The 12,142-nt window shown below is 34.5% G+C and overlaps 2 protein-coding genes across 3 annotated transcripts; both read left to right on the top strand.

Annotated features, from left to right (window-relative positions):
• The first annotated feature begins 258 nt into the window (after positions 1-258).
• LOC122610941 (polygalacturonase At1g48100-like) lies at positions 259-3,168 on the top strand. Its single transcript, XM_043783891.1, has 7 exons — positions 259-516; positions 992-1,123; positions 1,289-1,507; positions 1,588-1,632; positions 2,021-2,228; positions 2,465-2,655; positions 2,773-3,168. The coding sequence occupies exons 1-7, from the start codon at positions 259-261 to the stop codon at positions 3,166-3,168; spliced, it is 1,449 nt and encodes a 482-aa protein (XP_043639826.1).
• A 1,281-nt stretch (positions 3,169-4,449) lies between these two features.
• LOC122579052 (phosphatidylinositol 3-kinase, root isoform) lies at positions 4,450-11,521 on the top strand. Of its 2 annotated transcripts, XR_006320586.1 has the most exons (18): positions 4,450-4,734; positions 4,890-4,992; positions 5,414-5,510; positions 5,599-5,757; positions 5,852-6,061; positions 6,282-6,460; positions 7,226-7,373; positions 7,458-7,553; positions 8,204-8,339; positions 8,429-8,550; positions 9,116-9,310; positions 9,393-9,563; positions 10,037-10,174; positions 10,242-10,396; positions 10,553-10,696; positions 10,784-10,931; positions 11,050-11,258; positions 11,352-11,521. XR_006320586.1 is itself a non-coding variant. In XM_043751142.1 (17 exons), exons 1-17 carry the CDS (start codon positions 4,611-4,613, stop codon positions 11,185-11,187), a joined length of 2,463 nt encoding a protein of 820 aa, XP_043607077.1. In that variant the 5' UTR covers positions 4,450-4,610; the 3' UTR covers positions 11,188-11,350. The 2 variants fall into 2 exon arrangements, 1 of the variants encoding a protein (XP_043607077.1); XM_043751142.1 differs by lacking the exon at positions 11,352-11,521 and having other exon boundaries at positions 11,050-11,350.
• The last annotated feature ends 621 nt before the right edge of the window (positions 11,522-12,142 follow it).

Here is a 12,142-nt window from a genome sequence, read left to right as displayed (position 1 = left end):
AAAAGACTAAAAAGTATTTACTATATATTTGCCATAAAAGAAAATAAAGATATATAGAAATTAAGGAGATGCATGTGAGTCAGCATATCAAAAAGGAATGTCATGCACCAACAAACAATCCCCTAGCTAGCTAGCTAGCCTGATGATACACACATAGGTTCATTAATTACTATTGAGGTGATTTCATTTGCCTATATAAACCCCAAATGAGCATCTCATTTTTCCAAGAAACACACATACACAAATATACTTGTAAACATGACTGGTTCTAATTTCAATCACAATATTACATTTGCTCTTCTAATTGCAGCCCTTGTTTGGTTTTCAAGTACCGAAACTAGCAATGCTAGAAGGGACAAACATTGGAGGCATAGTATAGGTCATTCCTTTGATTCTAAGTACCATGGAGGAGGTCAATACCAAGTTAATGCTGATAAACAAAATCAAGGAGGAGGTTCGAAATTTAATGTGCTCGACTATGGAGCTAAAGGGGATGGTAAATCCGACGATATAAAGGTGAGCTACTTATTAATCATATCATGTTATAAAGATGTTCTATACGTTTTTCTTATCAATGTGCTAAGCAAAACTAACTATAAAATATTATAGTTAGTTTTGCTTAGCCATTTTTGATGTATAAAAGTTTTTTTCTATGTGTTATATCCTTTCTATCAATGAAGAGTATGTACTTGTTTAATTCAAGGTGTATAGTATTATATACTCCTATGTAGCAAAGATAGCAGAATAATTAGGAGACACCATTATTTATGTCATACATATGGCAGTTTGCATAATACGTACAGATTCCCAACAATAATTGTATAGAAAATGCAAACTAGCTACCAATATGTTATATATATTATATGACAAATAAGTTAACCTTGAAAGTTTAACAAGACAATCTACTGATATAGTATAGGATTAACAGAGAAATGAGGTATATGTTGCTAACTAAAGGTGGGTGTATGATCCAATGTTTTGAATAAAACAGGCGTTTCAAGCTGCATGGTCAGATATTTGTAAAGCGGGCGCATCAACGATGATCATTCCATCGGGTTATAAGTTCCTCGTTGGACCCATGTCGTTCTCTGGTGCGAACTGTCACAAAGACATTATTTTTCAGGTAAATCTTATTTATGTGGTTTCTATATCAACCAACCTTCAACAAACTACTTAGTACTCACAGTACTTTCAAAAACACCATGCATATATTTTGATTATGATAATTCATTGATATAAATTTAACAATGATTATCAACACTCTCATCTACATATATAATATTGGCAGCTTGATGGTACAATATTAGCTCCCACAAACTCCAAGGCATGGGGTTCAGGACTTGGTCAATGGCTTGAATTTACGGAAGTTGTAGGATTCACGATCCAAGGGAAAGGCACCATTGATGGAGGCGGCTCAGTTTGGTGGACCAGATCTATGCTTGATTCTATTGACAACAACGATAAATTAGTTTCATTAGACAAAATCACAAAGACAGAAGATCAACAAGTAAATTTACTTTATTGTGTTTATCAGGATATAATTCCCTTCATTCTCATTTCTTGATATTAGTTTTCTCCCATTGGCAGGTAAGCAATGCACTGGATGAGAAAGTGTCCAAAACCAGGCCAGTGGTAAGAATCAAATATAGATGGAAAATGGGTGGGTTGGTTATATATGTCAAAACGGGTGGTCAGGTAGGGTTAACCCGAAACAGTTTTTGTCTCGACCCTTTACATTTTTGATCGTATGTAAATTATGATATATATATATTTTTTTTCCAATAGTAATGTTTTTGAATGAAAAAACTGAATAGGCTTTGGGCAAATTTTGACCCATTTGACTTGTTAGACCCGTTTGACCACAGTTTCCCTTAATGCTATTATCTGTTGACCCATTAGAGATAAAACATAATCCTACTCAGCTATTCAATATGGGTAGGACTAAGTAATTGTTGAAGTGTATTTGTAAACCATTTGGTGGAGTGTAAAACTAAAATTAGATAAATTCTTTTCCATATAGGCTTTGAGGTTTGTTGGGGGTTCTGATGTGACAATCACGGGAATAACCATCCAAAACAGTCCCCAGTTCCACCTTACATTCGACAGCTGTGATGGAGTTACAGTATTTGATATCAGGATTTCATCTCCCGCTGATAGTCCAAATACAGACGGAATCCACTTAAGCAGTTCCAAGAATGTCATAATTCACCATACAGACCTTGCTTGTGGTAAATTATCTTTTCTATGTTTAAAGTTTAAACATTATTTGTTAGCATGTAAAACAACTACTAAGCTTTGATATCTCTCCAAGAATTAGCATTCAACCAACCTATTTGGACCCATAATAAAAATTACCTGACTTAAGCTGACCCCATATTGACCCGTTACCGATTTTAGTAAAAAATCAAGTTTGTACGAGGACTACAGCTACTAGTTTGGCTATCTGAACTCTTGTGGTGTGCAGGAGATGATTGTATATCTATACAAACAGGATGCGAAAATGTACTTGTGCACGATGTTAATTGTGGACCAGGGCATGGAATAAGTATTGGGAGCTTGGGGATAGATGGCACAACAGCATGTGTTTCCAACATCACTGTTAAGAACGTCAAAATCCACGATACAATGACTGGAGTTAGGATTAAGACATGGCAGGTACTAATAGCAAATTAAAGAAAAAACATACAAATTATTATGAATATCGAAAATTGATATGAAATTTCTAGATTACGAGAGAGATAAATAGTTTGCCAAAAATATTACTTTGTGCAGGGTGCAGAAGGGATGGTGAGAGGAGTGTTGTTCTCAAATATTCAAGTTTCTGAAGTTGAAATCCCAATCATGATTGATCAGTACTATTGTGATCATAGCACCTGCAAAAATCAAACATCTGCTGTTAGTATAGCAAATATCGCATATGAAAATATATGGGGAACCTATACAATACAACCCGTTCATTTATCATGCAGTGATAGCAAGCCATGTATGGACTTAAAGTTATCTAATATTGAACTCAAGCCAAAGGCAAACGGTCACGAAATGTCTCAACCATTTTGCTGGCAAGCTTTTGGAAAGTTGAACTCTCCCATCATTCCCAAGATTGATTGTTTACAACAAAGCAAATCATCAAACAATATGCATCTCGATAATTATCAGTGTGCAGAATAACTTGGATACACTTTGGCAAGTATAGGCGTGGGGTCTATGTGATTGCTCCCCTTCCACATAGTGATCGAGGAAGCCATCTCAGCGCTGAATACATGTATATAGGATAGGTTGTTATTCGTGTATTACATAGCTTTTATTGGGTCAATTTGTACACAAAAGAAAATTTGTGTCGTAGTAGTCATCCTGGTGTCAAGATACAAGGTCAGATTATTTCATTGTTGTCCCCTTTGTAAATATTAGAAACAAACTTAATAATATGTCGTTGAAATAAAGACGTTCTGTATAGCTTCCAGTGTATTGTGTATACATAAGCAAAATGTGTAGCATAAGTTGAATACATTTGCTGAGCCCTTTAAGACATGATAGGGTTAATTGTTTACTTGTTTTTGGTATGGTTTCATGGCTCTTATTGTGTAAAACCTACACACGAAACAGAAGCATCGTATCATAGTAATCGTCTTTTTGAAAAACTTTTCTTACAAGATTGCCAAACGATTTTTCTAATAATTTTCGGGTTGTCAATAACATGCATAACAAAAATACTAGCACCTTATATGTAAAAAGCTGATAGCTTAAATCTATCTAATCTCTATAATAAATAAAAGATAATTGTCTTTCAAAATTATTTTCAGAAAAAATATGATATGGCAAGTCTACAATTTTACTTAGAATGTCTTTATTTCAATTATGATGTCATAAACAATTTACAATATTTTTAAATAAAAAATATAGCTCACTAAATGCTTATTTAAAGTTCTTAATCTTTTATTATAAACAAAGAAAATTATTTTATATAGTAGAATTTTTTTATGTTTTGTTAATGCAATAGGTACTTTAATTTATAAAGTATTGTGTTATTCAACTCATCGTTTCCATATCGATTTATATTATATTAATTAAAAAAAATTACATGCATATTTTTTAGTTTTATAATTTTAATTAAAACGCCCGGATAAATTCGCTAGTAACAAAATATATAATCAAGCATATCCTTTAAAAACAACCCATATGAATGTCATTAACAAAGCTCTAATATGCATTAAAAAAAAATAATAACTTGGAGAACATCACACGTTTATTTTGATATTAATCTTTTTAATTTCTTCATTTTATGTCTAAATGTAATATATTTTTAACAGAATGAGGATTAATATTTTCCTAAAATAACTTCTGATTTTAACAATTAAGATAAGAGATTAATTATCGTAAGTTGTACACAAACACATGGAGTATTATAATAGGGCTTTTCATCCCCTTAGATCCTGCCAAAAAAGAAAAAGAAAAAGAAAAAGAGTAATCATATTCATAGTTGAGAACATAGATAGTACAAGTGAAAGCCACGCAATCAATCGAAAGTCTCAAGTTCCCTTAAAATCACGATGACATAATATCAAATTCCATGCCCTAATTTCAAGTATCCAGTTAAATCATCAAACAAATAAATGACAGGGAACGAGTTTAGATTCTTCTTATCATGCGACATCAATCTTCCTGTTACTTTCAGAATCGAAAGATTAGAAGGCCATTTACCTCCTTCTTCTTCTTCTTCTAATCCCTCTCTTCCAGGTTTACTTCATTCCTTTTTTCTTTCAATTTTCATTACTATTAATATTAATAATTGTAGTGTAATACATGAAACCCTAGTTTTACCCGTTAATATCATCATCATCATCGTTAAAAATGTTTATATTTATATATATTTGGTTGATTATAATATGCAGCTGCGGATATAGGCAATGTTATTGAGGAGAAAAAACCAGAGCTATATGTGGAGAGTGCCTTGTACATTGACGGTGCTCCGTTTGGTCTTCCCATGAGAACTAGGTTTCTGCAAAACCTTTACTTTACACACACACACACATAGAGGTCAGGTCCAAGCCACAACAAAAAAGAAAAAAGTTCATCGATTGCGAGAGCGGCAAAATCATGCGTTATATTCATTCATGTGTAAAAAGTGATAGATGTTCAAATGAATATATAATGTCACATTATCAACAATTTCAATTATATCTGAATTAAAAATTAACTGCGTGCTTTTTAGGGTTTTTTTTATGGTTTTAAATTTCGTTAGTTTTAACATATGAATGGACTTAATCACATGTGATATATCTCAAACACATGATTTTAACGTTCTCGCAGTTCTTGACCTTTTTGTGGTTTTCACTTGAGCCTTCATTACACACAGAGAGAGATTGATACGTATGGTTTTTAGTATTTTATTTGTTAATTATGAAATTACGATTAGGCTAGAGTCTTCTGGTCCGCCATTTTGCTGGGGTGAACTCGTTACGTTGAGTATCAAATATCGAGACTTGACTACCAATTCTCAACTCGCTATAACCGTAAGTTAATTTTGTATGTATTTTGTATGACTGTTACGTCGTTAAACTGGTTTACCATACAATCTATTGTAATAAGTTTGTTTTCTAGGTTTGGGATGTTTCGTGTGGAAAAAATGAGGGTTTGATTGGCGGGGCAACCATCCATTTCTTTAATATGAAAAAACAACTTAAGACAGGGAAACACAAACTTAGACTTTGGCAAGGCAAGGAGGCAGATGGATCAATTCACTCTACTACTCCTGGAAAGGTTTTGTGGCTCTTGCCTTGACCTTTTCACATATTATGTTTTAAAAATTATAGGGTTACATTGCTTACAGTTTGCACATTGTTAATGTGTGTAGGTCCCTAAAGAGGAGCGTGGGGAGCTGGAGCGTTTAGAGAAGCTTGTGAATAAGTATGAGAGAGGGCTGATCCAGCGAGTTGATTGGTTGGACCGCCTTGCTTTTAAAGCTATGGATAAAATCAAGGATCTTGAAAGCAGTAAGAATGGGAGTTCTCATTTGTATCTGCTTGTTGATTTCTGCAGTTTTGAACATCGAGTTGTTTTACAGGTGCGTCTTTGTCAATTCTCTTTTGAAAGTCATCCTTGCTTTCTTTTGCTATTTTACAACACTATGTAGTCTGTTTATGTGCTGAAATGTAAATTTTGAAATATGTTCTTCGTCGGACTAGTCGACTAGATTCTTTAATCGAAAGATTTACATTGTCGATGCTATGAAGCTATCATATGCAGAACAATACGGTTGTGACTAGTTTGTTCTGATATGTTAGGAATCTGGGCCAAACTTAATAATACCGGCATCTATAACTTCAACAAATGAGCTAGTTACTGTATGGGATCCAGAAGTGGGGAAAATTAACCCCTCTGAGCACAAACAATTGAAACTTGCTAGGAGTTTGAATCGTGGTATAATTGATAGAGATCTCAAGCCCAGTTCTACAGAAAGGAAGTAAGTTTTGCTTATAATTTGATCATTAATTCTTTCACTGTATGTACTAATATCTACATCCACTTTTTGTATGAGTGATTGCATGCTGAGTGGGTTCTCATTAACTTTTCCGTCAAAGATTAATGTTTTCTATATATTGTATGTGAAATCAACATTCAGTGGCATAGCTGTCTTTAAATTCATGGAGAGACCATAAAATAAATAGGAAAGGAATAGGGTTAAAGATATGCCGAGCAGATTAGAGTTTGTTGTGATAAGCTAAAGGATAAATGTTAGGCCACTGAAAACAACATTTTCACCGGAAGGATCTATTCAGGTGTTAAGGTAGATGTGCAGGCAATATACACTAAGGGAAGTAGTTGGCGATGAGGAATGAGGATATACAGATGCACCACGTAAGTACAATATTTCAACAAGATGAATGTTGAGGTGGATGTGTCATGTGTGGTCATGTAATTTTAGAAAGTAGAAGAGTTTCTTTGCTGTTTTATAGATCACATCCTGTGTTTATTTATCTTATTTAATTTTGCGCTGAGGAGCACACCTTATTCTTGTTCAGGAGATCATTTCCCTTTGATGTGGGGTTCTGCATCTATTTCAATAAGTAGAACTGAGAGTTTTTCCTTAAATGAAATCAAATTTAATATTTGGTCCTATTATGAAGCTATCTATATGTTGTATAAGCATATTGACACTTGCTTGAAGTCCACTTACTTCTAGGCTAGTGCCTTAATCTTATTATATCCTTTGTATTCTTCTTATTAGGTCTATACAAAGGATACTAAAGTATCCGCCAACACGAACTTTGAGTGGGGATGAGAGACAGTTGTTGTGGAAGTTCCGATTCTCATTGATGTCAGAAAAAAGAGCTTTAACAAAGTTTTTGCGTTGTGTTGAATGGAGTGATGTTCAGGTAGTTTACTTTATACATACTCATCTTGTTGTCTCACATCTATCATAAGACAGTTAATCGTACATGAGTTTTTCTGTATTTCAGGAAGCAAAGCAGGCAATTGAACTGATGGGTAGGTGGGAGATGATTGACGTATGTGATGCATTAGAACTTCTGTCTCCAGTTTTCGAGAGTGAAGAGGTATGTGTTGAATGCACACACTCGTCCATATGAGTTCGGTGTAACTGCACACTTAATATTCACTTAATTTTGTTAAGCTGTATCTAGTTCCATACAAGGTTGTCCAGCTTTGGATTTTATGTTAAAATGATAATTAACAAAATAGTTTTTCTAGCATGTAATTCCAGTGTCTTAAAAATGAAAGCAACTGACTTTATGTATATGGAACATTTCTGGTATTATTAGGGGTTAAATCGATTAGGCATATGCCCATCTTCTCTTTCGTCTGAGTCCATTTCAACAGTTTATCATTTGATAGTTAGACTCTTAAATGAAAAGTGATCCAAATAGACTGAACCTCATAAATCTTGATGCATAGAAGGGAAATATAAGTTTCACACTGTTATATGTTAATATTAAGCATTCGCTTCTATAAAGCTCCTTCTAGCTAGAATATACCAGCCTTTTTGTTTGAAATGTAAACGTTAGGAACCTTTTTATTGTTATGTTATGTACATCACCACATCTCTAGCTTTTGTATGTAAGAACTACCAAACATTGAAAGAGATTGCCCTATAATGTAATATAATTTATAGGAGAAATTGAGCCTATTTATGATTTTGATAAAACGCATTTTAGATGGCACTCAATTGATTACGACTTATCCACAGGTTCGTGCACATGCTGTCCATGTCCTTGATAGAGCAGATGATGAAGAGCTCCAGTGTTATTTACTTCAGCTGGTTCAAGCTCTGCGATTTGAACGCTCTGATAAATCTCGTCTTTCTCAATTTCTTGTGCAGCGATGTATGTCTTGTATAATTTTCATCTAAAGGACTCTTAGAGTTGCCTTCAATTTGTTCTCCTGATCTGAACATTTTCTTTGCTTTTTGCAGCATTGTCCAACATTGAGTTTGCTAGCTTTCTTCGGTGGTACGTCGCTGTTGAACTTCATGATCCTGCATATGCGAAACGTTTTTATTCTACCTATGAGATACTGGAAGAAAATATGATAAAGGTGCGTTCTGTTGGGTAAACACTGTAGTCCAATGAGTATCTGATCACGTAGTTCACACAGGTGATTAATCATTGACTTGCATTGGGCTTTAGAAGATAGAGGTGTCCATTTTGGCTAGTTTATGCATGAATGGGTCAATTTGGCTTTTATTTAGTTTTAACGGGTCACATGTAAAACAAAAATCGTAAATAAGGAAACGGGTTAAATGGTTGGAACTCCCTAAAGTGTAAAACACCCCAAATCATTATGAATTAGAAACTAGATCATTTCGAAGATATTTTACACTCTATTATGTTTATTTGAACAAAGCTGGTTCCGGGGTCAAGCCAACTCCCTGAGCCATACCACAATAATCCGTTTCGATCTGGTCGATCTGTCTGATCTGCTCATTTGCCATCTTTCAAATATGTCTTAAGTCTAGTTATTCGGATTCAGTTGTACCCTTCCTCTTATCAAATTTAACAACTGCATATCCTAAACTTTAAATTGGATGTGAATCTGGCCTAACCTCAAAGTACTTTGTTGATCAATAAATCACATATATACTTTATGTTTGATTTCACAGTTGGGAATTGGGGCCGCAGATACTGGAGATGGCATTAAGTTGTGGCAGAGTCTGGTTCGCCAAACAGAATTGACAGCACAGCTGTGCTCCATAATGAGAGATGTTCGTAATGTAAGAGGGGGAACTCAAAAAAAGATTGAAAAGCTTCGGCATCTGCTGTCTGGTCTTCTTAGTGAACTTACATACTTTGAGGAGGTACTAATTTAACATCTTATCAATTAATTAAAATGTTAGTTGGTGATGTGCTTACAAAATTCTTGATTGGTAACATTTTTAGCCTATACGATCACCTTTGGCACCGACTGTTCTTATCACTGGGATTATCCCATCAGATTCAACGATATTCAAAAGTGCATTACATCCTTTGCGCCTAGCGTTTAGAACCTCCAACGGTGGATGTCTAAAGATCATATTTAAGAAGGGGGATGATCTTCGACAAGATCAGTTGGTATGGTATTTTGATCTCTTCTCTTTTCAGCTGAAAAACTTTAATATAGTTGGGTCTCTTTTAATTTTTCATATAGGAAGTAGAGATGCCTAGTTGGGTGGGCCGGATATTGGCTCAAAACATGCAACTTTTGGTGTTATCTGAAATGGTAGGGTTGGTTTGGTTTTACCTGAAACAGTTGTCTAAACTTCTCATGAGTCATAAATCAACAATGTGTGACGACAAAAATACTACGTAGTATTTTAATAATATATGTGTTTTCTTACATAAATGATTTGCGAGTTTATATGCATGAAAAATACACATTGGACTTCTTTCAACTCATTTGACCTATTTTCTTATGGCTAATGTGTTGATTTTACCTGTTACTCATCAGTGATAAAATGTGACTCGTATCAACCCATTCATAGGCAAATGGATCAAAATTCCCCACTCTATTAGAAACACTGATGCATATTTGGTTGTTCATATAGGTTGTTCAGATGGTATCACTAATGGATCGATTGCTTAAGTTGGAGAATCTGGATCTACATTTAACTCCGTACGGAGTGTTGGCCACAGGACATGATGAGGGCATGTTGGAATTCATCCCATCTAAATCTTTGGCCCAGGTTTGTAAACTTTCTACTTATGCTTCATTTTCTTAATATTCAAGATTTGATCAATTCTTGTTTGCAGATCTTGTCAGAGCACCGAAGTATCACAAGCTACTTACAGAAGTTTCACCCGGACGAGGAGGGACCTTTTGGAATTACAGCTACTTGTCTTGAGACATTCATTAAAAGTTGTGCAGGCTACTCAGTGATCACATACATACTTGGCATTGGAGACAGGTGAGTACTATGATTTAGATATGTGTATTTTCCGCTTCAAGTTTTCTCCCCTTTTATATACTTCATGTTTTAGATATGCAGCATTATTCACTTGCTATATTTCAGATTTTTGTTTAAGGTCTTTATAAACTGTTACTTATCATTAAATCTGTACAGGCACCTTGACAATCTTCTACTGAGGGATGATGGGCGCCTTTTTCATGTTGATTTTGGTTACATATTGGGTCGTGATCCAAAGCCATTTCCTCCACCTATGAAACTTTGCAAAGAAATGGTGGAGGCAATGGGTGGTGCAGAAAGGTATTATCGTACTCATGTTAAGGAAAGTTTAACCCTACAACGTACTCGCCTAGCGACCTATTGTGACTTGCTTTCTGTTCCCTGCAGCCAATATTATACAAGGTTCAAATCCTACTGTTGTGAAGCATATAACATCCTTCGGAAATCAAGCAACTTAATATTAAACCTCTTTCACCTCATGGCGGGGTCTAACATCCCTGATATAGCATCTGATCCTGAGAAAGGAATTTTAAAGGTGAACCGTGTTCCATTTTTCTCCTTTATATGGGCCCACTTCCATTAAACACCAGTTGCAGGAGAACTTTGTTTTAATTACTATTTGAGTATAATTTAGTCTTTGTTGATTTTTATAGCTTCAAGAGAAATTTCGGCTGGACTTGGATGATGAAGAGTGTATACATTTCTTCCAGGATCTTATCAACGAGAGTGTTAGTGCTTTGTTCCCGCAAATGGTTGAGACCATACATCGTTGGGCACAATACTGGAGATGATCATGAATAATTTAGGCCATTTTAATAGTTCTATTTTAATCTTCCCCGTTGGGGTTTCCATATCCACACAGGTTTGATTTATTATTGGCCATGTAATTACTTATTTACACGTATATATTTGTGCAAATCCTTGATTTATTATCTGAATTTTTTGCTTTCTTCAGGCTGTAAAGGGCTTATGGAAAAACAGATATGTATAGAGTTGTAGATACTATATAGTACTCATATTGACAGTATATGATCGGTTTATTTTGTAAAATATTGGGATTTGTATATAGGTTATATACTTGTATTGATAAGAATTAGGACTTGAAATATATGGGGGTTGCATCAATATTCTAACAGCTTTTCGGTTTCTTTTTGTTTTGTCAATTATCACCATATATGAATATATATTTGAGAATAGGAATATAATGGTGCTGGATTGCATAAATTTTCTTATGGTGTGTGATAAACATCAATCATACTTTCTGGAGATTCATTATATTTGATTATCATTATTTACGTCGAAATGGTCAGTGGGATTTACACTTTTTATTCTGAATTAAGTGCTTCATTTATAAGCAACAATATTGTAGTTGACTACAACTGATTGTTGGTTGCAATTTCCTGTGAAGGTGTTTTTTAGTGTAAATGGTTAATGAAATCAATACCATATGCTCCATTTATTTGTCGATAATACACCAATAAAGCTGAAGCAATGGGTCTTATGTAGTCATGTCATTGCTAGAAAAACTGAAACTGCCATCAGGAACGGCTACCAAGAAACATTGCCAAACATTCAAAAATTGTTGCTAATGGTTGTTAGCAATGATATCTGCAACTGAAAATGTTGTGGCAATATTTATATCTATAATTTCATTTTGTTTAATTTTAAGTTTTGACAATTTATCAAAACAAAAACAAAGCAAAAAGTGTAAATAAATTCGTCGCCGTCACGGCGTCACCATCTCCG

The sequence above is a fragment of the Erigeron canadensis genome, chromosome 8, assembly GCF_010389155.1.
Source record: "Erigeron canadensis isolate Cc75 chromosome 8, C_canadensis_v1, whole genome shotgun sequence".
NCBI lineage: Eukaryota > Viridiplantae > Streptophyta > Magnoliopsida > Asterales > Asteraceae > Erigeron > Erigeron canadensis.
This window is presented reverse-complemented; position numbering and strand designations above follow the sequence as displayed.

Bases quoted from the DNA above. Each gene is read 5' to 3' on its own strand.
- LOC122610941 (XM_043783891.1), top strand. From the start codon at position 259: ATGACTGGTTCTAATTTCAATCACAATATTACATTTGCTCTTCTAATT. The intron at 517-991 runs GTGAGCTACTTA...TGAATAAAACAG, and splicing joins GTAAATCCGACGATATAAAG to GCGTTTCAAGCTGCATGGTC. The intron at 2,229-2,464 runs GTAAATTATCTT...TGTGGTGTGCAG, and splicing joins CCATACAGACCTTGCTTGTG to GAGATGATTGTATATCTATA.
- LOC122579052 (XM_043751142.1), top strand. From the start codon at position 4,611: ATGACAGGGAACGAGTTTAGATTCTTCTTATCATGCGACATCAATCTT. The intron at 7,374-7,457 runs GTAGTTTACTTT...TCTGTATTTCAG, and splicing joins TTGAATGGAGTGATGTTCAG to GAAGCAAAGCAGGCAATTGA. The intron at 10,932-11,049 runs GTGAACCGTGTT...TGATTTTTATAG, and splicing joins CTGAGAAAGGAATTTTAAAG to CTTCAAGAGAAATTTCGGCT.